The 26,524-nt window shown below is 38.7% G+C and overlaps 1 protein-coding gene across 4 annotated transcripts in view; it reads left to right on the top strand.

The window, feature by feature from the left end:
- The window catches only part of PXDN (peroxidasin), a 137,468-nt gene extending 113,423 nt beyond the window's left edge, over positions 1 to 24,045 (top strand). Inside the window, exons 18-24 of one of the 4 annotated variants that reach the window (XR_013172484.1) lie at positions 2,378 to 2,512; positions 3,252 to 3,460; positions 15,393 to 15,513; positions 15,930 to 16,062; positions 18,816 to 18,929; positions 20,884 to 21,067; positions 21,370 to 24,045. Coding sequence is in view for 2 of the 4 variants with exons in the window: in XM_077153061.1 (XP_077009176.1) it covers positions 2,378 to 2,512; positions 3,252 to 3,460; positions 15,393 to 15,513; positions 15,930 to 16,062; positions 18,816 to 18,929; positions 20,884 to 21,003 (832 nt within the window). In the remaining 2 variants the exon portion in view is untranslated. Of the gene's footprint in view, positions 1 to 2,377; positions 2,513 to 3,251; positions 3,461 to 15,392; positions 15,514 to 15,929; positions 16,063 to 18,815; positions 18,930 to 20,883 lie in introns of all 4 variants that reach the window. The other 3 variants (XR_013172483.1, XM_077153061.1, XM_077153060.1) reach the window with 3 other exon arrangements.
- Positions 24,046 to 26,524: the final 2,479 nt, after the last annotated feature.

The raw sequence follows: 26,524 nt of genomic DNA, 5'->3' as shown, positions 1-26,524 counted from the left end.
TCTAAAATAATCTAATTACAAATTATATTTTTAGAGGTCTCCAGTTGCTCTCTTATTTTTAAAGCCTCTTCCTGTCTGTCCTTTGCTCATTAAACTTTGTTGTTCATGCTATGCACACCAAGTTCTTTGGAAATAAAAAAGAATTACTCATGAGAGTTTTTACTATAATGATCCTTAGTAGCCCACGCACTTAAGTCTATCCATGTTGTAATTTAAATATGTTAATTCTTATATGAAATATTTGTTTAAAAAATTTCCTGCTTAAGACTCACTTAGCATGTTTTCTGAACCCTCTCAAATTTTTTAGCACTGACGTTAGAGCAGTAACTAATTAAGATCTGACCTATGCCTTCTAGAGAAAAGTGATTTTCTACTCATAATTTATTGCAAGTTATGAAGAAATGAACATTGTGTCCTAATAAGTTTAACATGTTCCAAATTCATTTCAATAATAGTACTAAATTACTGGCCAATGTAAATGTACACATACTCCACTGGTAGCACATATTTTTCAACTTTTTTGGTCACAATTTTACCTAATTAGGATTTATGTGAACTGTCTTTATATTTTATGTGTTTAAATATACTCCTTTGTTCTTGTCCAGACTGAAATGGATTACTTTTTCCAGTCATTTCTCTCCTCTGCCAAACTTAGTTTGAAAAAGTTCAAAGGAGTTAGCAGTCCAGCTTAAGTCTCTTGCAGATTTATGAACCTATGCTCAGTCATTTGCTATAGACCCCTGGTAAAGAATTCAAATATTATTTACCATATATTAAGTCATTAATTTATTTTTTCTTATGACAACCCATTATTTGCTAAGTGGAATGGTCAGCCGGGGAAATAAAACATGTATACATGAAAAGTTAAATAATGATATGAGTTCATAAATCAAGGGGCCATCGTTGCCTATGAGAGTTCCAAGAGGAAGTTGGATTTTTTTCCTTACAGACTTTAGGGAAGCATATAGTTAACCATCTGTTTTCCTGGGACCCAATTAAAATGTAACTTTTTAATTTCAAAGTTAGAAGGCAAGTGGGAAGTGAACAGAATTTAACTTGAGTTTAGAGTGCCAGCTCTGCCTCTTATTAGCTGCGTGAACCTGTGGGAGCTACACAACCTCCCAGGATCTCCATTTCTCACTTTGTGAAAGTAGCACAATGAACTAGAGTGGAGGTTTAAACCTGTTTTTTAATCCCCATCATGCCTAAATGAGACGGTCATTCCAATCCTGTAGTGATGGAATGCTTCTGGAGGAGGTGCAGGGAGCAGGAAGGGAGTAGGCTCTCTCCACTCCAGGATCAGGAGGGCTGCTTTGTTTGGAAAATTGTCCATGTGCTGTTCTGATGTACCCAACCTTCCCTGGATCAGATCCAGTCACTGGATCAGATGACTTCCAGGAGTCTTTCTAACTATATTTGCATCATAACTGATATTTTATGATCTCTTAGAAATTCGATATTAATATCTTTGAACTTAGAGGAAAATGAGCTTAGTGTATCCTTCTTTTAAACTAATAGCAAAGACCATGTTAGTTTTAAACACAATTGTATTTATTTTACTTGTAAGATAAATGGCCACTGAGGACATAAAAGCTACACACATCTTCTTAGCTCAGTAGCAAGTTTTTCTACTTTGATGATAGATGTTAGCCCAGTAGCACTGATTTAAGCTGTCTGAAAAAGAACAGTCTGAATTTTACAATAAATATTTTAAAAATTTTCTTGAGTTTTTTTTTTTCTTGAGTTTTAATAGTAACTGAAACTAAACCACCTTTTGCCTCTTGGAGTTCATAGGATATTATAAAAGATTAGAGAAGAGTGATTTGTAATAAAATTGTCAAGTCTTTGCTTGTAAGGATGTATTTCTAAGGAATTGGCAGAATTTGATAAAAATGTTTGTTTTTGAGCATTTCAAACTTATCATGGTCTGTCATACCCTATCTGCTTAGTAAATATTTTCTTTAGATCAAATACAAGTTCAATATATAAAACTGCAATTTTATTCTTTTAAAAATATAGACATGTAACTTTATGTAATTTTTGTGCTCATATATTTATGGAAAAAAGGTTGGAAGGATATACACTATAATGTGAAGGGTCATTCCCTCTGAATAGTAGGAAGAGGTGTGGTTTTAATTTTCTTCCTTATATTGTACAGCATTTCAAAACTTATTATAATAAAGTATATCCACTAAAGTAGGATGGATAGATGCTTTCTTTAAAGAAATAAAGATAAATTTTCCTCGTTCGGTGAAAATTTGATTAATGAAAAAGAGTGATAGGAAAAAAATTACTCTTTTTCACATTTACTTTGATTTTGACCAGATATAACTCTGTCAAATAGATTTAAGAAGTTGTGCTTTTTGTTTTTTGGTAGGTTATATGGTTCACCATTAAACATAGATTTATTTCCTGCCCTCATGGTGGAGGATTTGGTTCCTGGTAGCAGACTTGGGCCGACGCTGATGTGCCTGCTGAGCACACAGTTCAAACGCTTGCGAGATGGGGACAGGTAAAGACGAACGAAATGGAGAAGAGATTCTGTCCTTGAACTTACCATTTTGGGAAGTCAGGGAAGAGAGGAATAATTTGGTGGTGGGCCCACATCCATGCTAACTATTAAAAAATTGCCTTAACCCTTTAATATTGTTTATGGACAGCTCTGCACATTGTTGTGTGCTTACCTGTCACCACAGCATTGGAACATAGCCGTGCTAGGATACTTCATGTGTTCATAATACTCATATTAAGTATTTATACTAATAATATTTTTGTTCGTGGAAACCTATTGGAAAATCCATACAGTTAATCCATTGCAAGAGTTTAGAGGAGTTTGAACTATTAGCAGTATTTTAAAAATATCAGTATTAGTTTATCATTACTGGTTTAGTTCAACATGTTGAAAAGACAATCATGTCTTAGTGGCAATATCTATTTCTGGGTAATTTATTAGATGGCTTATTTGCCATGCCTGTTTTTTGAGAGGCAGACCATTCTCCTTAGTTCCAGCAACTGAACTTGCTTACAGTTGTTGTTTGTACTCCAGTCTTGGGTTTTGGTTTGTTCTCTTTTTGTCCCCTTTGAGTAAGGAAAGTGAGCCATGTTTGAATCCATTTTTAACTGATTCCCTAATTGAAACCAGTGATTTCTGTGTTGTTAGTGAAACTTGGTAGAGGACTGTTTTAATTCAGTTCTGACCTTTGAGACTCCTTGTGATTATCTGATTCTGTTTTCATTTTGGGGAAATACAGGTTATGGTATGAAAACCCTGGGGTGCTTTCCCCCGCTCAGCTAACCCAAATCAAGCAAGCGTCCCTGGCCAGGATACTGTGCGACAATTCTGACAACATCACGCGTGTACAAAAGGATGTGTTTAAAGTGGTGGAGTTCCCACATGGATATGGTAGCTGTGATGAGATTCCCAAAGTTGATCTAAGGATGTGGCAGGATTGCTGTGAAGGTTTGTATTTTAAAGTATTCATTGGTTATCACTTCTGATTTATTTTTCTTTTTTCATTGCCAGTTTTGGTGAATTCTTAATGTGTCCTAAAGTGCTTGCAGGTATCATCATAATACTGAAAGTGGGAAACAAAATATTTAGTTATAGAGGATTTGTTAAATTATTTCCATATTGAGGAATGCTGTGGAGCCAGAAAAAAAATTTATGATTTTGAGGACTTTTAATGACACGGGATAATGTTCATGGGCACTAAAATATTAAGTAAAAGAAGTAGGAAGCAAAACATTAATAAGGTGCATTCCTAATTTTTATTTAAAAATGTGTATATGTCTAAATATGAGTACTAGTATATTAGCTCATATATCCTTACCTACAGATAGTGCTTAAAAAGAAACCTGCCAAAGAATTCTATCAAATGTCAATTTTTCTTTTTAAAAATTTATGTTGGGTATTCTAAATTTCTATAATGATCTACGTAATCAGAGAAAAATACTATAAAATGTCTTCTAAAGAAGTAAAATGTGCCATGCAGATATAAGGTGGTCTCATTATGAGTTTGGAAGCTCTTTAAAAAGTAGTCAGAGAAGTTCACCCATCCAAGCAACCCATGTATGTTTCGTTGCTTTGCCCCAATCCACATTGCTCATTAGTTGTCAGCTGCTTGTTCTACCAGCAGACAGTTTTATGTGGCTCCTGTAGTCATATTCTCAGTTCCTAGTTACGTTCTTAAATCCCGTTTGTGGTCAATCCAGATTTCCATTTTCTAATTTGAATGTTTTTTTGGCTTTATTCAAACTATGATCAGTGATCCATAGTCTATTAAAGCTGGAAGGGGCTTTTAAAACACATCTACTTTAACCCTGTTATTTTGTGGGTGAAGAAAATGAGGCCCAGGAAGATGAAGTGTCTCATCCAGGCCACCCAGCTGGCTAGGGGGGAAGACAGCGCTAGAACCGTGGTTCTAACCCAACATGCCTTGGACTTTGTGTTGCCATTGAAGGATCTGTAGTTTAAGAACAAACAGAGTTCAGAAAATAATGCAGGATTGTCTTCTCTTCTACTCCTTTTTTTTCCTGAAGGAGTAGTTCACGTCGGGTTTTTATTTTAATGCTACTTATCAAAATCCGGTTTGACATATTGGCACTATATTTTAACAGCTTCTACTCGTGTGTGTATGTATGTATGTATTTATGAAAAATAGGATTTGTACTATGGTAGAAGAATTCAATCAAAAATTAAAATTGCATATGGTTGTTAACAGTTTTTTAAATCATCTGCATCTCTTGGAAACCTTGATCTGGTTTTTTGTTTGCTTAAAATATATTCTTCACTGGTTTAGTCAGTTCAAAATACTTTTTGAAACAGATGGCAGAGAATTCGATTCTTGTGTTTTGCAGAAAATTGTTCTCTGTGAAAATCATTGGGAAAAGCCAATTTCTGCTATTCTCAGATGCAAAAACTTCATTTTCTGATAACTTTACCAGGTTACCTTGAGCTGCTTAAGAAGCAGTAGTGCCAGATTTTCTGTTCTTTTGCTCAGAAAATCCAAACACTTTTTAAAGACTTAATCTTTAAAGCCAGTCTGTGTCTCATTATCATTTTACAAGCCTTTTCCTTACTGTTATTTGGACTGTTTGAGAAATTTAGCTACTTGAAACTTCTGACATAGTTTCTTCTGGATACTTTTCCTTTTCAAAATAGCAGGCATGGCCCTAAGCTGACAAAGCTTTAAGAATGCTTTCTAAGCTTTATCTGTTTTTATTTTAACCCAAAAGACATATCTAAAATACAGCAGAAAAAGAAAAAAACTAAATTAAGATTTCACAGGACTGAATGTTGATTGCTATATACTTTTCAATTCAGCTTTAAAGAAAGACTGACTTAAAATAAACTTTCTTGAGCTGTACCTCTTAACCATTTCACTTTTTTTTAATCAAAGCATTAAACTTGTGCCCATAAACACTAAATAAACACTAAGCGGCAACTCCTGGGGAGATATAGTTCCTATTTGATTGGACCAAAGTTTTGAAGCTTCTTGGGAGGATTAATGGGTAACAGGGAAGAATACAAACACATCTAATCTTGAAATAATTGCAACAATTACTGAAATAGTACAAAGAAACTCCTATATTTACATCAGTTGTTAACATTTTACATATATCACTTGCCATTCTCTCTCTATATATGTCTGCACATATATATGTTTATATTGCATATGGTTTTTCTAAGACATTTGAGGAAGTTGTATCATGCTACTTCAGTCCTATATAGCCCTAAGTAATTTACTTCATTGTGTATGATGAAAATTGGAAATATAGCATAGATAAAATATTGTTATCTAATTTACAGACCTTATTCATGTTTTACCCATTGATCCAAAATATTCCCCTTTCATATAATTTTATATGCTAATCCAGGATTCCATCCAGGATCATGAATTACATTTCATTTGTATGTGTCTTTAGTCTCCTTGAATCTGGAACCTTTTTTCAGTCTTGCTTTATCCTTATCGTTTTTATAGAATTTCCTTCAATTTTTGTTTTTCTCTCTCTTTCTCTTTTTTGATCATGATTAGTTTCAGGTTATGCATTTTGAGCAGAATACTACATAAGTCATGTTGCATTCTCTTTTCAGCACATATCAAAGGAAGCACATGGTGTCAGTTTGTCCTATTATTGGTGATACTGATTTCTATTACTTGGTTAAAATAGGATGTATGTTTCTGAGCAAAAATGGGGAATGGGGGAAAATGGGCTATGAAAAATGTTTCAGAATTAGAAAGATGAACATTTTCCTCTTTTAAAATGAATTCTTATTTCAACCCTAAAGTACATCTGGACTAGATTATTTTAAAAATCACATTGAAACTGGTACTATTTCGTATAAGTGAACAGATGCTTAAAATGTGGATTTTAGCTTTAGAACTTTGGTCATCTTCTGCATTTTACAGGCTTTTTCTGAGGTATGAAATGGTTTTAGTGCAATTACACTGTGGATGTATCTGTCCTTATGATAAGCACCACCCGGGAGGGCTGGGTTAATAACGCAGTGCTAGGTCCAGGGAAGACAATCTGCTGATGACTTAATAGTCCAAGCTGGCCAGGGGCCCTGCCTGAGCAACCTTTATAGTGCGTGGTAGAGGCTGGAGGGAAACTGCTGGCCAAGATGCCAAGACAGTGGCACAGAAGCCCCAGTGGTCACATTTCAGTCAAAGCTGTCGTATCTGGAGCTGGGGCCTACCCTGCAGCAGTTATTTGTGCATCTGGCAGTTAAGTTGGGTGCATCTACCCTGCCTTGTTCTCACAGAGTAGTACTCTAGTGTTTTATTTGTGCTTCTACAGGGCAGCTTCTCCAAACTTACACAATCTGGAATGGGAGTTTTGAGCAGAAAGCAATCATCCTTCTCCTGTTACAGAAATGTTTAAGCTCCAGGCTAGCTTCGAAAGAGATGGTAGAAAAGTTCTGGCAAGGAATCAGGCTCTAATCAGAGGGCCGTTACATTACTGGGTGAGAGGCTGTGACTCTGAAGTTGAGTTGCTGCTGTTGATCTGATATATTTGTGTCCCAGGGAGCCATTCAAGAAACACCATTCTTTTTGGTTTTTCTGAGATGATTGATTATCAGACTATAGTGAGATGGATCCAGCATTCTAGATTAGAATCCAATGCCAAATGTTTAGCTGTTAAAATAAACTAAAGTACAGTTACTGGAATTAGCAATTTTATTATTTGGGCAGTAGGGGAGTGGGCAAGAGGTCTTGGTATTGAAGAACCCTGGCAACTTGGTTTTTAGCTAAAATAAAAAAAAACACTAGATCATTGAAAAGATAAGCAGCCCATTCATGGGGAGAAAGGACAGGGACAGCAAGCAAAGATGTTTGCTTCAGTATATTCTCATGTTGGCTTTCTCCTCTTGTGTACATTTTTAAAATTAAAAAAAAAAATTTTTTTTTCCGCATGGGCAGGCACTGGGAATTGAACCCGGATCTCCAACCTGGCAGCCAAGTACTCTGCCTGCTGAGCCACCAAGGCCCACCCTTTTAATGTTTTTAAATTGTGAAATATAACTTATATACAAAAGAGCAATAAATTTCCAAGTACATTTTAACAAATAGTTATAGAACAGATTCTAAAGTTTGGTATGGGTTACAGTGCCACAATTTTTCATTTTTTCTTCTAGCTGCTCTAAGACACTGGAAACCAACAGAAATATCAATACAATGATTCAGCAGTCACACTCATTTGTTAAACTTGACCTTCTCTGCATAACTCCACCATCACCTTTGACCTTTCTCCTACTCTTTAGGGGTATTTGGGCTATGTCCCATTCTAACTTTTTCATGTTAGAAGGGGCTGTTAATAGTATGGGATAGGGGGATGCAACTAGTTGATGTTCTGGAGAGGCTGGCCCCTCTGCATTTCGGGACTTATCTGGTCCAAGGACATATCTGGAGGCTGTAGGTTCTGGAAAGTTACCTTAGTGTGTGGAACCCCTGTAGAATCCTATATAATGCCCTAGGTATTTTTTAGGATTGGTAGGAATGGTTTTGGTTGGGGTTTGGCAAGTTATGATAGGTAGCAATGTCTAACTGAAGCATGCATAACAGTGAACTCCAGGGTAGCTTCTTCACTCTATTTGAATTCTCTCAGCCACTGATACCTTATTTGTTACACTTCTTTTCCTTCTTTTGGTCAGGATGGCATTGTTGATCCCACGATGCCAGGGCCAGGCTCATCGCTGGGAGTTGTCCCCCACTCTGCCAAGGACACTTTCATCTCTCAATGTTAAGTCCATGTAGGGGGGAAGGCAATGGTTTTATTTGCAGAATTGGGCTTAGAGAGAGAGAGGCCACATCTGAGCAACGAAAGAGGTCTCTGGAGGTGACTCTTAGGCATACCTATAGGTAAGCTAAGCTTCTCCATGCCTACATAAGCTTCATAAGAGCAAGTCTCAAGATCCAGGGCTTGGCCTGCTGATTTGGGTGTCCCTAATGTTTGACACAGTATCTGGGGTTTCCCAGGTGGTGAAGTTTATTAGTTCCATAATTTTCTCCCATCCCTCCAGGGCTTTGCCAATACTTTTTTTAATTATTTATTAATTAAAAAAATAAGAAACAAAATAAAACATACACAATCAGTAATTCACAATATCATCACCTTGTTGGATATTCATCATTTCTTAGAACATTTGCATTAATTCAGAAAAAGAAACAAAAAGGCAATAGAAAAAGAAATGAAATGAACACAGGAAAGAAAAAAAAAAGATTATACCTATCATACCCCTTACCCCTTTTAGCATTTCAAACTAAATTTATTTTAACATTTCTTCCCCCTATTATTTATTTTTATTCCATATGTTCAACTCGTCTGTTGACAAAGTAGATAAAAGGAGCATCAGACACAAGGTTTTCACAATCACACAGTCACGTGACAGCTGTATCATTATTCAATCATCCTCAAGAAACATGGCTACTGTAACACAGCTCTACATTTTCAGGCAGTTCCCTCCAGCCTCTCCATTACATCTTGAATAACAAGATGATATCTACTTGATGCCTAAGAATAACCTCCAGGATAACCTCTCGACTCTGTTTGGAATCTCTCAGCCATTGACACTTTGTCTCATTTCCCTCTTCCCTCTTTTGGTCCAGAAGGTTTTCTCAATCCCTTGATGCTAAATCTCAGCTCATTCCAGGGTTTTTCTCAATCCCTTGATGCTGAGTCTCTGCTCATTCCAAGATCTCTGTCCCACGTTGCCAGGAAGGTCCACACCCCTGGGAGTCATGTCCCACATAGAGAGGAGTAGGGTGGTGAGACTGCTCGTTGTGTTGGCTGGAGAGAGGGGCCACATCTGAGCAACAAAAGAGGCTCTCTTGGGGGTGACTCTTAGGCCTAAATTTTAAGTAGACTTGACCTATCCTTTGTGGGGTTAAGTTTCATATGAACATACCCCAAGACTGGGGGCTCTGCCTATAGCTTTGGTTGTCCACACTGTTTGTGAGAATATCAAGATTTCAACTTGGGGAAGTTGAATTTCTCCCCGTTCTCACCACTCCCCGAAGGGGGCTTTGCAGATACTTTTCCACTCACTGATCGAATCACTCTGGGATTCATTGGGGCATCACTCTGGACAAACCAACAACATTTCATGTCCTACCTGAGATTCCAAGTACTTATGGCATTCAATCAAACTATCTACATAAGTTATATTAGGAAATGCACTAGTCAAAATATTAATTTTCTACCAAATAAACATTTTTTGCTTTTGTCTCACACAGAAGGTGACATTTTAAAATATTAATTACCATCTATTTTCAGTACCTTGCAATAATGATATTCCTTTGTTCTTCCTCATGCAAAAACATTTTTAAAATTGTACCTTGTACATTTCACTATTATTATACACTCTAGGCATTCCTAGATTATATCATCTCAATCTTTAACATCTATCTTTCTTTCTGATTTCAATATTTCCCCAGCCCTCCTCCTTCTATCATTCTCACATGCAGCTTCATTCAGTACTTTAACATAATTATATTACAGTTAGGTAGTATTGTGCTGTCCATTTCTGAGTTTTTGTATCCAGTCCTGTTGCACAGTCTATATCCCTTCAGCTCCAATTTTAATGGCATTCTTGAGTTTGTTAAGATATTGGAGACCGTTCATACGGCACTTAGCACATATCCTAAAACCTTTGTACATATTGTTCAAAAAAGGAAAGCTTGGGAATGGGATGTCCCCTAGCAGGCTGCCTTTGAAAAGTCCAAATGGTTGATGGGCATAGGAGCCTAGCTGGCTCCACTTGGTACACCAATGGGTCAGCACAGGCAGCTGTGGCTGTCCAGACTAGCACTCACACCATCTGGTGGGAGACTAGAACTATGCAAAGCAGGCAGAGAGCTGAACTAAGAGCGGTGTGATGGTCATCGTTCATGAACCCAGAGATGCGCTGACCATTTGTACTGACAACTGGGCCATGTACCAAGGCCTGACTGTGTGGATGGCTACATAGAAACAAGAGCAGTGGACAGTAGTCGGTCATTCTATGGGGAAAAGCGATATGGGAAGACATCTGGACTCCTTGCCATAAATGCAAGGTAGCTCTTTTCCATGTTTCCACACATAATGCTGATTCGTTACCAGGCAATGTCTAAGTGGACGATTTGGTGAAGATCCATAGCCTAGCACATGAGGCTGCCAAGTGACTGCACCAAAAACAGGGCACTAAGGATACTGAACCTTGTAGCAACTGGCACAGCAATTTCAGCTGCCTATAACATAACAGCAGCTAAAGGAAGTGGTACACTCCTTTACACGGCCCAGGATGCTTCCACATCAACTTGGCCACATTGGCTGTGTGGAGCTCCTGGTCACCTGGAGGCAGGTAGACTATATAAGACCTCTTCCATTGTCTGAAGATGCAAAGTACACCTTCATGGCTGTGAACAGAGCTACAGGACTGCTGCTGGCCTTCCCAGTAGGAAAGCCTAACCAAAGAGCTACAGTACAAAACCTGTAATAAATAAGTGTCTTTTTTGGGGTCCCCATGCATGTGGACAGTAATAGGTGGACCCCATTCACTGGACAATTGTCTCAAGCCTCAGCAGCAGAGCAGGATATTTTGTGGACTTTTCACTTACCCTGTAATCCAACTGCAGCAGGATTGGTTGAGAGGATGAACGGCCTCTTTTTTTTTTTTTTTTTTATTAATTAACGGAAAAAAAGAAATTAACCCAACATTTAGAAATCATACCATTCTACATATGCAATCAGTAATTCTTAACATCATCACATAGATGCATGACCATCGTTTCTTAGTACATTTGCATCGGTTTAGAAGAACTAGCAACACAACCGAAAAAGATATAGAATGTTAATATAGAGAAAAAAATAAAAGTAATAATAGTAAAAACAAAACAAAACAAAACAAAAACCTATAGCTCGGATGCAGCTTCATTCAGTGTTTTAACATGATTACTTTACAATTAGGTATTATTGTGCTGTCCATTTTTGAGTTTTTGTATCTAGTCCTGTTGCACAGTCTGTATCCCATCAGCTCCAATTACCCATTATCTTACCCTGTTTCTAACTCCTGCTGGACTCTGTTACCAATGACATATTCCAAGTTTATTCTCGAATGTTGATTCACATCATTGGGACCATACAGTATATGTCTTTTAGTTTTTGGCTAGACTCACTCAGCATAATATTCTCTAGGTCCATCCATGTTATTACATGCTTCATAAGTTTATCCTGTCTTAAAGCTGCATAATATTCCATCGTATGTATATACCACAGTTTGTTTAGCCACTCGTCTGTTGATGGACATTTTGGCTGTTTCCATCTCTTTGCAATTGTAAATAACGCTGCTATAAACATTGGTGTGCAAATGTCCGTTTGAGTTTTTGCCCTTAATTCCTTTGAGTAGATTCCCAGCAATGGATTGCTGGGTCATATGGCAATTCTATATTCAGCTTTTTGAGGAACCGCCAAACTGCCTTCCACAGTGGTTGCACCATTTGACATTCCCACCAACAGTGGATAAGTGTGCCTCTTTCACCGCATCCTCTCCAGCACTTGTCATTTTCTGTTTTGTTGATAATGGCCATTCTGGTGGGTGTGAGATGATATCTCATTGTGGTTTTGATTTGCATTTCTCTAATGGCCAGGGACATTGAACATCTCTTCATGTGCCTTTTGGCCATTTGCATTTCCTCTTCTGATAGGTGTCTATTCAAGTCTTTTTCCCATTTTGTAATTGGGTTGGCTGTCTTTTTGTTGTTGAGTTGGACAATCTCTTTATAAATTCTGGATACTAGACCTTTATCTGATATGTCATTTCCAAATATTGTCTCCCATTGTGTAGGCTGTCTTTCTACTTTCTTGATGAAGTTCTTTGATGCACAAAAGTGTTTAATTTTGAGGAGTTCCCATTTATTTATTTCCTTCTTCAGTGCTCTTGCTTTAGGTTTAAGGTCCATAAAACCGTCTCCAATTGTAAAATTCATAAAATATCTCCCTACATTTTCCTCTAACTGTTTTATGGTCTTAGACCTAATGTTTAGATCTTTGATCCATTTTGAGTTAACTTTTGTATAGGGTGTGAGATATGGGTCTTCTTTCATTCTTTTGCATATGGATATCCAGTTCTCTAGGCACCATTTATTGAAGAGACTGTTCTGTCCCAGGTGAGTTGGCTTGACTGCCTTATCAAAGATCAAATGTCCTTTGCAAATACTTTTTGATTATCTGCTTAATAATCTCTGGGATGTATCCAGGCATTACGTTAGGTTATGCAGGTGTAAAGGCTCTCATTCTTCTTCTGGGCTCCCTGTGTTTGTATTATTTAAATGATCTATCCAGACAAGTTGAGTTAGATTATGTGCCTCAGAAAATTTAGGTTCTGGATATAATAAAACTTTCTTCCTTTGGTCTCAAAGAGTAGGTGAAGTTCTGAAATATAGGCAATGTCTTCCTTACCCCTGTGTTCTGAGTTACCTTAATCCCGACCTAATCGGCTACATTTTTATCTCTAAATACCAGGTTATACATATTTAAAACAGCCCCTCAAAACCCAGAAATAACAATTACCACTCTGGACTAATGTGACTGCTTTAAGAGCTTACACTCTAGGCCCCAGTTTTCTATTTTCTAAATGAAATCATACAATATTTGCTCTTTTGTTTCTGGTTTATTTTGCCCCACAGTTGTCCCACAGGTTCATTCACATCATTGCATGCCTCACAGCTTTTGTTCCTTTTTGTAACAGCACTGTGTTTGATCATATGTTTACACCATTGTTCGCCAATCTACTTCTCAGTCAGTGCATCTTTTAGCCACCTCCATCTACTGGGCCTCATGTATAATGTCCAAAGTCAACAGTCCATTAGGGCTCTCAATTTTAAATAATTTCATTGTTCCTAAGAGAACATACCCTCACCAAATAGAAAATCCAAACGTCCCCTTAATTCTTATCCCTCTCCCCATTATGTACCCCTGGTGTTGTTGTGGTACTGTTGATGTTTTCCTGTTAAACACAGCCCATAGCTTGTAATAACACTGTTCCCCCTTTATCCCAAAATTATACACTCTTTGTATAAGATTCAGACCTTTGCAGTAGTTCATGCAATGCCTTATTTATATTTGTAGTGTTAATTAGTAGGACACATGAGTCTATATCTTCTTGTGAAACTTTGACCCCAGTCCCTTCATGATGCTTTTGAATTTTTTTAAAAATATTTTTATTGAGATATCTTTATGTACCATACAGTCCATCAAGAGTATGCAATCAGTGGCTCACAATAGCATCATGTAATTGTATATTCATCACTGTGATCATTTTTATAATATTTGTATCACTCTAGAAAAAGAAATAAAGAGAAGAATGAAAAACACCCATACATCCCATAGCCCTTACCTCTCCCTCTCATTGACCACTAGTATTGCAATCTATCTAATTTTTTTTACCTTATATCCCCTGCCTATTTATATATTTATTTATTTTTGTCCTTAGTTTTTACTCATCTGTTCATATCCTGGATATCAGCCACTTTTTCACTTTGGTAAAAACAAGATTTTCACAATCACATGGTCACATTGTAAAAGCCATATAGTCATACAATCCTGTTCAAGAATCAAGGATACTGGAATACAGTTCAACAGTTTAAAATTTTTCCTTCCAGCCATTCCAATACAACATAAACTGAAAAGAGATATCTATTTAATGCATAAGAATAACCTCCAGAATAACCTCAACTCTGTTTGAAATCTCTCAGCCACCAAAAATATATTTTGTCTCATTTCTCTCTTCCTCTTTTTGGTCAAGAATGCTTAGCCAGTCTTTTGATGCTGGGTCCCAGCTCATCCTGGAAGTCCTGTCCCACATTGCCAGGGAGATATACACTCCTGGGAGTCATGCCTTATGTAGAAGAAGAGGGCAATAGTCCCCTTGCCCAGTTGTCTTAGAGAGAGAGAGAGGTCACATCTGCACAACAAAAGAGGTTCTCTGGGAATGACTCTTAGGCATAATTATAGGTATGCTTAACTTCTCTTTTGCAGGAATAAATTTCATAGGTGAGAGGCCCAAGATCAAGAGCTAGGAGCTTTAGAATTTTGCAAAGGGCCGTAATTGATCTCAATTCCCTTTCTCAGCCAGGCACTGTCCTAGGCACTGGTGATACCAGCCAGATAAGGCGTGGTCACACCTTCTGTTGGGGAAGCAGACATGACGACAGATCATTTTATTTAGGAATGTATAGCCATGACCCAGGAGTGATGCAGTGTTAAGGGGTACCTAACTCTGTCTATAGGCACTAAGAAGGAAACTTTGGCAGGGTCTTGATGATGAACTGGAATCAGGAGGAAAAAGAAGGAAAAGGTACAGCTGTCATCCCCAAGACTAGTACCCAGAGGCAAGACACAATGTGATGTACATGGGAATTTCATTATAAAGTTCTCTGAAAGTACGATGTGAAGAGGACAGTGATGGAAATAAATGGAGTCACTTCTCAGAAAGCTTAAGTACTTGGATCACCATCTATAGGGGAAGGTAAACCACAAAAGGGTTTTCAAACCTAGCATGGATGTATTGTGAAGGATGTATTTGAGTGGAGTCAGCTGCAGTCAGGGGGACCAGTTAGGAGGCTGTTTGGGAAGCACATGTGACAGAGAAGGAGGACTCTTCATAGAAAATGTAGACAATGGCCTGGGTCCTAGAGTAAAGGAGACAGTTAAACCAAACAGACCAGTTTTTTTTTGTTTGATCAAACTGAAAGAGGGGAGGATATTTAGTCACCTAAAACATTGTGTCAGGTAGCATAATTTGTTTTCACAAAAATGCCATATTTTAAGTTAATATATGAAAAAATGTACTTATTTTCTCCTAAGATTAGATTATTCTACAGCTAATATACCCCTTTATGCTTTCATTTTAGACTGTAGGACTAGGGGACAGTTTAATGTCTTTTCCTACCATTTCCGAGGCAGGAGGTCTCTTGAGTTCAGCTACCGGGAAGACAAGCCAACAAAGAATACAAGACCACGGAAAATACTGAGGTACGGTTGATTGCATGGGTAAACACATATAGAGCCAACTTCCCACACTCCTGGAAAGAACTCTGCAAGTCTCACCGGTAGTGCCATTGTTTTATCTTCCAGGGACTTGCTCATTTGGCACAAGCTGCCTCTGTTGCCACTGGGCCTTCTTGTGACCAGTATTATTAACCCACTCTGGTGTGCTGGGGGCAGGACAGGCCTGCAGTCTGTGTCCTTTTCCTTCTGCCCTGCTGTGTCAGCTCAGAGCCTGGCAGCCATCCCAGTGGACTAGGGACCATGCCATTCAAGAACCTGGTTCTTCCTTTGGGCTCAGAAGGCAGGGTTTGAACTTGTATAAAATGACACCACCTGTAACTGTTGCGATCATACTTGGCTTCTTCTCCTCCTTCTCTTTTTTTGTCCCCTCCTTGCTGCAGTGTTGTAAAACACAGTAAACATTTCAATAATGCCACTTCAGCATCCTATGAGCACTCAAATGTACCAGGGACAAATGACTTCAAAGAGTTCGTTCTGGAAATGCAAAAGACCATCACAGACCTCAGAAAACAGGTAACAGGAAGTCAAAACCACCCCGTCTTCTTTAACTCCACATTTTCAATGGCATAAATCCATTCTACATATTTCATAAACAACATTTTACTTCATAGGCAATTCTTTTTTTTTTTTTTATAGCTCAGATGCAGCTTCATTCAGTGTTTTAACATGATTACTTTACAATTAGGTATTATTGTGCTGTCCATTTTTGAGTTTTTGTTTCATAGGCAATTCTGAAGGTGTATATTTGGCTGCAGCATCTAACAACATACTTCAGATTCCATGGACTAAATCCCCAGTGACTGTTATTTTGTTTGCAGCCTGGCTACATTGAACTGTTGTCCTCAATTCTTCTGAGACTGGCTGCAGCCACTTGGGGATGTTAGAATACCTGAGTGCTGAAGAAGGGGGCATTGCTGGCTGTAAGGTTGCCAACCATTAGGTGGGGGATGGAGCGGGTGGTAGTTGGGAGGTTCCTCTGGGGTGCCAGCTGGGGCAGCCTGATGCATATTGGAAACACTGATGCAGGGTGAACCTGGCATGCATGTGCTCAGGAGTAGGACACTTGAGGGGACTCCAAACCCGAAATCCTATTCTTTAGTCACTTCTTTAGCAGTAACTTTTAAATGATTGTTCAAGGAATGGTAAGGAGCTATTTGAGGTTGGTGCTTGATAGTTTGATAAGGTATCTCTGGATGTGAGAAGGCCCTTGAGACTATCTCAGAGGTTTTGCAAACAATAAATTACTAACACCCCTCTCCTCCCCAAATAATGAATACTTATCTCTACCTTTTTTATTCTGTTTATTGGGGTTATCCCTTTAGTTTCATTTAAGAGAAATAGAAAGAATTCTTTAAGGCAAAATAAAAAAAGTATGCAAACTGCAGATGTTCATATTTATATGGATAACTCATGCTATGGAATTTCCATGAAGCATGCATGCAAGTGGTGGCCATGTGATACTTTGAAGTTTGTATCCTCAGTTCTTTTCTTCCAAGTGGGTTCTTCAGTCATTCAGTTTGGAAGAGACTTTAATTATCTTCTAGTCTTGCCCCCTAGCTTCTTTCTAGCAGCACTGAGGGTTATATTCTACCTTGTTTCTGCAGATATGTTTGATTTTATTATAATTATCTCTGAGGGAAACACTAGATCAGAGTTATGTGATTCTTTCTCTTTGGTTTTAAATTTTAAAAATACAGTCAGCCAACAGATACTGAAATGAATGTTTCGAATCTCCTGGGTGGCTTCCAGAGAACAGAGATGGTGTAGTTTGCAGCTTTTTGAGTTCTTTCCATATATATATTGTGCCACTGCTTCTGAAGCAGTAGGGATCCTCCTGCTCTTTCTGCATGTTTTAGACTAGATAGTGCTAAGGTTTGGTAACTTAAATATTAATTATGCTGACAAATGATTCATGCAGAAAAGATAGTTTTACTTAGAAGCTGTTTCTGAGATATTTCCCTAAATTATTTTCATTAAATATCTTGGAAGACCAGACTCTCAATGGCGTGGAACATTATAAAAATACAGGGAATAAGGTGAATTTGACAACTTTGGGGGGCATAATATTTTTCATAAGTAAAATAATTTGCTCTTAGACGGTTTTGAGAACCACATGTGTGAAATAAACGGAAGATATTTTCATTGAGATAGACTTGTAGGAACTTTAAAAAATTATTATGTATGGCAACTAATGCCTTTATTGAAGAATACAATCTCATACAGCGTTAAACATAGGTTATTAAAATGTTTATTAGAAGTATTCGGATGTAGATGACAAATAACACTTTGCCTATTCCAGACCTCACTTATCTGTTAGGTTTAGTTTTAGGTACAAGGGACAGAAAACTCAAAATAGCAATGGTTTAAATGAGAGCGAAGGTTATTTTTCTCTCACATAAGACTAGAAGTGGAGGGCCCAAGCTGGCCGTGCTCCCCCATTTTCAGACACTCAGGCTCCTGCTCCCTTATTGCTGTATTTTGTGTGGCCTCATTTTCTAAAGTCACCTCAGGCCCAAGAATTTTCCAGCTACCACCACCCTCCCAGCAAGAGGGAGGATAAGGGTACGAGAATGGCATGTTCCCACCTCAAGTGGACACTACCAAGAAGTCACATTCCTTCAGTCAGAATTTGGCCACACTAGGCCTCAGAGGATTCTTGCATACCAAGTTTCCAGATAAATATCAGTGGTTTTGTTCCTAGAGAAATAGACAAGATTTGATATTGGGTTTCAATCAATTGTCACAATCATTAATTCCTTTGAAAATATAGTGCAGAAAGTTTTCTTTAACTGATTGGGTCTTGGTTTACAAGACCTGTGAAAATACTTTCTTTGTTTCCAAGTTTATTTTAATAAATGTTTGCCATATTTTAAAGTATAGATACTTATTTTAAAAAAGTATTTATTTATTTATTTTTGGCGTGGGCAGGCACCGGGAATCAAACCCGGGTCTCTGATATGTCAGGTGAGAACTCTGTCATTGCACCAACTTTGTCCACCCTTTTTAAAGTATATGTACTTTTAAAATCAGATAAGACAGCCTTCATATAATATTGGCATAAAGATTTTGGTCAAACAGGAATCACCTGTTTACTATCTAGATTTGAGATTCCCTAGAAGTCATTTAGAATTCTTACCTCAAGCCTTGTTAATTTTAAGCCATTATTTCAAACAAAGAAACATATTTACTACAAGAGATAAAAATGTTAATCTGAAGTGAGCAATGACGACTTCTGCCTTGTTGTATTTTCTTTTGCTTTGCTGCAGATAAAGAAACTTGAATCCCGGCTCAGTAAAACTGAATGCACTGACGCAGAGGGTAAATCTCATACAAATAATGCAAAGTGGAAAAAAGACTCCTGCACTGTTTGTGAATGCAAAGTGAGTATGGAGATCAGATTTCACAGTGCAAATCACACTTGGAATTCCCAAGAGCTGTATATACTAAGCTGAAGGGTGGTAACTTCTCAGGTGGGCTGGCCCCAGTTTCAGAAGCAAAGCTGCTCCCCAGGCATCTCTCTGTATCCCGTTCTTTCTTTCACACAGAAATACCAGGTCAAACCAGCACAGCTCCTCTATTTCCAGGTGCACTCACAGAGGAAAGCATGAGTAGGTGCAGAATCTCTCCATGAGTGTATGCCTAACGAGGGTGAGCAGCAGGCGCCTACTCGAGATACGGGAGGGCTGTAACGAGCTTGTGTGTTCCCTCCCCAGCCCCCTGTTCAGTGACTTCACATTGGTACCTTCACAGAGACCATGGCAGAAACCCTAAAAATAGGGTATTTACACCATGGAAACCTACAAAACAGACTCTTTTCTGCGCAGAGAGCCGGTTAAACATTCACCTGCATGCACTGACTCTACATCAGTCATGGTGGTGGTGGTGGGGGGGTGATGAGGGCATTTATAAAGGTAAGTAATAAGTAGACCCTGTCCCGCAGCTCATTGTCTTCTACTGAAAGTTGTCTATGACAAGACATTGATAAATATTTCTGAATGAAAACAGTATGTACAAAGTTCATTCCTATTTTGAAATTGTTCATCTGCTTATACCCTAATGTCCTAGAAATAATTTATGATACCATTAAGCCATTGTGTTTTTGCACCCTATGAGGTCATTGTTACTCCAATTTGCAGGTGAGAAATCTGAGCTTAGAGCTGTTAAGTGATTTGCCAGATGTGACTAAGAATGAAGAACTTAGTCTTGTAAACTGGGGTTGCAGTATATGGTTGTGAGGGTCATGCACATGGTGCCCAGGAGAGAGGGCAAGTGGAGGCTGAAATCCAACCCTGGCTGCTCTTCCCAAACCATGCAGATTGGCCGGGGGTTCAAAATCCCAGAGGGGATGGCTGGATAGGACCCAGACTTATCCTCATACCTTGCAACCTCTAAGCCCAGGATTCTTTGCGGGACACTGTATTGACAGTGGTCAGATGCAGAGTGTCCAATGACAAGTGGAAATGTGCCCAGCAAGAGACTATTCATTATCAAAGGGCTGAGGATCCTGACAGTGTGAGGCATATTGAAGTGAATAGAGAAGTTAGCTTGAAGAAAGGAGAAGGGTTAGAGGACTCTTCAGATGAGGCAGCAGAGGCTCTAAGGCACAGACAGCCTGCTCAGCCATAGATGGATGGAGGATACGATGGGGACCAGCAGTGTGGAGGAGTCTGGCTGCAACCAAGGCTCCACAGAAAGTTCAGCAGAAAGTGCTAGGGAGATGAGGACAGTGAAGAAGGTCTGCACCAGTCAGTAGGGGTGCTTCCAATGCCAGTGTGGGAAATTTGGACTCTGTCCTCCTGTCCAACAGGACACTAGGAGAGACTTCTTTCAGTGTCACTGGTTATTGTGCTAGATTGAGACGAACAAGGCAGAACAGAAAGAGCTGTGTCCCCTCCCACTTCTGGTCCAATTCTGCCTCCCTCCTCAGTATGGATATCCACAGGGCACAATCAGTCATTATCCCAGATGCCAGGCAAGGCAGGTGTGCCCAGCTGGAATACTGTAATCTGCTCAGGGTCAGGAAGAAGAGGGAAAAGGGCAATGGAGGTTGGGGAACATGAGTCTTCGAGGAAGAAGCGGTGTGCAGGAAGAAGCGGTGTGCATATGGGTTTTAGCATCAAATTCTTATTTGTTCATAAGGTTTTGTCTTGCTATCTATTTAGCTCTTTGCAAAGAAAATACCTCCTTTATTATACAGTCCACAAAAGAGGTAAAATGTATATACGTGATCAAAAGTGGTACAAAATAACATATTACAAGTAAATGTGAAGTACTGTGTGTGAATGAATTATTAAAGGAATCGATATATTTTTGAACCACATCTTTCTTCTTCAGGATGGGCAGATCACCTGTTTTGTGGAATCCTGTCCGCCAGCAGACTGTCCAGCTCCAGTGAAAATCAAAGGGGCATGTTGCCCAGTCTGCTTAAAAAAAACTACAGGGACAAAACCTTAGGTTCTTTAAAAAGTTCCTAGGAGTTTCTCTGCCAAGTCATCTTGAGATCAGATGGCCAAAACAGGTAACTGCAGACAGAAGGAAACATCAAGAACTCAAGACATTTCATGACAACATTCAACTGGTGCTGTTACAGAATATGGCGCAGGATGCTTTTTACCAGTGTGTTCATGGAGGAGAAATAATAGTGCAAATGTATGGGAAGGGAAGTAGATAAATTGTCCTAACTTCATGTTAGACTTCTCAGGTTTTTATTTAATTTTTTTTAATGAAAAAATTGGTGCTACTATTAAATTGCACAGTTAAATCATTTAGGCTCCTAAATTGATTTAAACTAATAACACCATTTCTTTTTAAATAAAGCAGGATACCTCTAAAAGTTAGCTCTGCTTGGTTCTGATACCAGAAGCTTGCAAACGTGTTCCCTGCAGATGTGTGTGAATAATGGAGCTGCCAGAGATGGAAGCACGCCGAAATCTGGGTTACATTTCAAGCCACATTTAAAAAGAAAATCAGTATTTGGCAAACTGAACAGAATCTTTTACGAGAGTGTTCACAGTGAAACAGCGTCTCAGTAGAAAAATTTGGGCTCCCCTGTCTCCCCCGAAAGCAGCATTGGATGGCATTCCCTAGTCTCAGTTCCCTGTGTAACATTTCACAGCTCATCAGCATTTAATCATAAAACATAACATTCCCTTTGCTTAAAGCATATGTAAAGCCTGTAACTTTCTTTGTTTGAAACTCCTTTCACACATGACTGTACTGATCATTAGACCGCATTTCAAAACCAGGTTTTGTTTTCATCTATTTCTTGCATACATATTGCCTAGTCATGAACAGAATGTGAAAATTCTCTAATGCCATTTCGTATCTGATGATACCTACTGAATGAATGGGTGCCAGAATCTGTCCACAGACAGCTGTGGCTCTATTCATGTTTGTAAGGCACCCTTCCTGACCAGAGTATACAGAAGAAAACCTTTCCAGAACAATTCCCTAGATTGTTCTTCTGATGAGAGGAATTTGAACGTTGGGTACTTTCTAATTTCAGGTTGTGTGTGTGCTTTTAAAAAAATCAATCCCTATACCTCATCTGTATTTTTAAAATGCATTACGTTCAAAGAAATTTTGCCCATTTGTTGAGGTGTTGGATATGGCAGAAAAATCATTTCCACTATGCAAAAGTTCTTAGAGAATTCAGTGAAAAGCAACTATCATACCTCATGGTCTCTCTCTTTTCAATTGACCAAAACCTTACATTCGTTTCTCAATACAAAGTGAGGCATGTTCTAAGAAACATTTCATTAAACATACATGTTGAGTTCAATAAGCATGTATTAGAGTGCCCACTATGTGCCAGGTAACTTGCTGGGTATAGATGATACAAAGATAAATGAAACTGCCTCTGCCCACATAGAATTCCCAGTCTAGGTCCAGGAGAAAGACCTGGGAATTTAAGAAAATAAACAGACTGTAGGTGGTGGTTGATGTGCCCACCTTAAGTATAGCAGTGTGGAGGGCAGCACAAGTGAAAGGCCCTCTGAGTGTGGCTTGGGATAGAAGATGGGGTGGAGAGCAGGAAGATAGCCTTCCTGAAGATTTATTATTTTTTTCTGTGAAATTTAACATAATTAAATCATTTCAGAAGGAAGCCCGAAATTTATGGCATTGTTTTGAGACCCTCATTGGGGAGCTGAGGGGTGTGTGCATGTCTTCTAGCAATGTCTGGCACATAATGGACACAGTTATAAGGTCTGGTATGATTTGCTTTCAACATATTCTAGTGCTAGCATCCTTCTTACAATTAAGAGACAACCAAATGCTTTTGTGCATTGTGACTGTACCACACCTGCCAGGGATATATTTAACATTCCAGTTGTAAGAATATTTACAGTGTATTTACAGTGTTTTATGTATAAAATTGGTTAGCTTAACTTCATATCCTCATGTTTTTTAAATGGTTAATAAAACTGGTTGGCATTCCATTGGTCACGGAACATGTTCGGAAATATCAAGTCAAATGTATCATTCAAATATTGGAATGAATTTCTGTAAACTAGGAAATGTATGACTTTCTCTAAGGAAAACTGATGGTTATGTAAATTGTTCAGGTATAAAATGTCAGCAGATTACATATTGGTCTTCTGGGAATGATTTGATGTCTAAACATGTGAGTGGAAGTGCATTTGTGGTGGCATTGCTGAGACATTGGATATGTTGGTAAAACATGTGAAAGGAACCCGGGCTGGGCAGATGTCAAAATGATTATGCTGTCAGTGAACTGAAGAGGGTGGGAAAGCTGTCTGTGATTTGCAATAAAATTCTGTAATTCCAATTGAAATGTCTGCAGAATCACCAGTTTAATTTTTTATAGATTACCAAAACAGTGGGCAGTGCCTGAATGAACTTTCCTTTAGTAGCCACTGTAAGGAGATTGCTGTAATATGAAGCAAAATGTACATATTTATTTACTTTTCTAACTGTTGCCAACAGCCAGATGCCTTTTTATTAAGTATAATCAGTACATTACCAAAGAAGTGTTTGCACTGTGTAATAATGCCTTTCAGTTGAAATAAATGGGCCACATTTTCAAATGGAGAATGGCTTTCTTTTTTTTATAATCTCACCATGTGAGATCAAAAGCATGAAAAGGAAAGGAGGTCTTAGAGAGTCACTAATTATTTCATACAAAAATGTGAAAACAATGGAAGTGGGGATTAGTTAAAATGGACTCTTTTCTCGGAAGTAACTAGAAGAGACAAGTCTGGCTTTTTTTTTCTTTTTCTTTTTTTTTTAATGGTAGGCAGGTGGGAGTTGAGCCCTTGAAATAAACCCCTACACCTGCCCCCCTTGTTGCATGGAAATTGTAGTGTGAACAAAGACATTTGCCAGAAGGAAAAATGTGTGCCACAAGTTGACTTAGATTCACACTGGGACGTAAATGATGGGCAGTCTGCTTTTCCCAAGTGAAAGTGAACGGATGAAAAACCAGCATAGTAAGGGAAGCTCTGAGGCACTGCAGACAAACTTTTTCTCTGCAAAAACATACTCACATGTGGCCCTGTGACTAGATTATGTGACACAGTGTGACACCCTTAGATCCACTTGGGCTCTGGGTCCAAGTGTAAGAGAGGCAGCTGTTCTGTAGGTAAAGAGAGGAGATTAAGGCGTGGGGAAAATCTCATAACCGTTTACATTATAAAATTATCACCAGAAAATGAACCATTAGGGAAAAATCAAATTATGATTTTAAACATTTTCCAAAATGTTTCCAAATTTTTGAGAAACAAGCTGCTTTCATGAGCATACCTTTTAATAGCAGATTATATGCTAAAATTATTTAATACTTTTCAGTGATGATCTCTTCAAATCCTAGGAAGACAGCATCCAGTGATTAACTTTGCTCACAGAGAAGGTAATAAATTTAAAACCATTTCTTACCATTATTCAAGAATTGTATTTGAAGACCGATAGTTCTGTCATTCCTCACAGCGGCTAAGGTAATTTGAAACTAATCGCAAATAGATTTCCGTTTGATTTAAGCGTGAGTATTTTAAAATTATAACGAACTAACTGAATTTGAAGAGTTTATGGTTTGAGCTGCTACAGATGGGCATGCCAGCCACCAACTGGGTAGAAATACTAGAATGAGGTGGAGACGGGTCCTACATCTCAAGCTGGGCCGGCCTGCTCTTCCTTCCCCCAGAGAGATAGCTACCTTATGCCTTATTCATTTCTAGAGCACCTGGAACCGCACCTCCCGCAGCAGCGCACGTAGCCCCTGAAACTTGCAAGGACCAGCGCGAGCTGTCCCTGGCAGTCTCGCTGCAACCACGCTCGGCTCCAGCGCGGAGTGTTGCTCCTTGCGCTCTGCTCTGCTCTGCTCTGCTCTGCTCTGCTCTGCTCTGCTCCTCTGTGCTGTGCTCTGCGAGATCTGGGAGTCTCGGGTCTAACTGCGCTCTGCGGAGGCTGCTGGAAGTCGGACGCGATCGTTTACGGACGCGATCGTTTACGGACGTAGAGGTTCATTTTATCCCCGCGCTCCTATAACACTTGCTTTTCACCGCTTAAGCAATAAATTGAACGCTTTTTTAGCCAGGATTTTACACAGGGGTGTGGGGACAGGAAACGAGTACTACATAGCCATTTGGTGTAAACAAAAGGCATAGTGTAAAACTAGCAAAAAATGATTTTGAATCTTGATCTTTTAAATGGGTGAATGCATAGAAATATTCCTATCGCCTTTTAAAAAAAAAACACTTTCCTGTGTGCAAAACTGATATGCTAATACCGTAAATAATTGTTTATTTTTAATCAAAAGGGTCACCAAAGGATTCTTAAATGGTTTAAGTGAGCCTCCCTGGATGCATTTTAAATGTATTTGATATTTAGCCAAAAAAATGTGTTTTGACAAAGTTTAAGGAAATTATCTGATTTGTGCAATTTTTAATTTATGTAACAAGTCTGTTTGAGTTTGCTAAAGTTGATGAAAAAAATGTACCAGAAATGGATTGTCTTTTCACAAAGGGGATTTATTTGCTTATAAATTTACAGTTCTGAGGCTGTGAAAATGTCCACATTGAGACATCAGGACAATACCTTCTTCCTGAAGAAAGGCTGCTGGCGATCTGGGACTCCTTGTCACATAGGAAGGCACAGGGGGATGTCTTAGGGTCCTTCTCTCCCAGCTTCCTCTGCTTTCAACTCTGGCCACTCCTTCTGTCTTGCTTTGTGAGCTTGTGTATTTTTCTCTCTTTTAGCTTCTGTCTCTCTTTGTTTCCCTGCCTTTTCTCTCTCAGCTTCTCTGAATTTCATGTTTTATATAGGACTCCAGTGAAAGGATTAAGGCCCACCTGGGGCATGTCTCAAGTGAAATAACCCAATCAAAAGATCTACACTCACAGGAGTGGACTCACTTTTAGAACGGGATCTTTTCTGGGGTACAAACAGTTTCAAACCATCACAGCATTTTCATCTCTCCCAACACTGATAGCCGTGAGACCCTAGCATCTTGAAGATAGGATAGATAGATGAGTAAAACAAAGGTTATCAGCCATGAGGATCATCTAGACCAGAAACCATCAGACATGACGGAACATTCCTGTATTCTGCCATGCAGTACATTGGGGCAGTCTCTGCTTGAACAGCTTCCAGAACTATCCTGTTTGTGCCCTCTGCAATACAGAAGAGGAAAAGGAAAAGTTATTGCACAAGGCCAAGTTAAGAGCACAACTGCAAGGAAAACACAGATCTGATATCCAGTCGTAGCATAGATCCTCTAGAGCACAGTGCTTTGTACCTTAACAAAGAGTCTGTCTAAAATTCCAGCTCCTGCTATAATTCATTTCACTACTGCATACCTGTCTCATTGAAGAAGCTCATTCCCATTAAAATTTCACATAGAATTACCTTTCCTAAGCTTCCTTTAACACGTTATCATCAAGGTGACTATAACAAAAGTACCGAACAGTAACTACATTTTTGTTTCTTGTGGTATTGAGTATTTAAGCCTTTATACTTG

This window comes from Tamandua tetradactyla, chromosome 3 (genome assembly GCF_023851605.1).
Source record: "Tamandua tetradactyla isolate mTamTet1 chromosome 3, mTamTet1.pri, whole genome shotgun sequence".
NCBI classification, from domain to species: Eukaryota; Metazoa; Chordata; class Mammalia; order Pilosa; family Myrmecophagidae; genus Tamandua; species Tamandua tetradactyla.
This window is presented reverse-complemented; position numbering and strand designations above follow the sequence as displayed.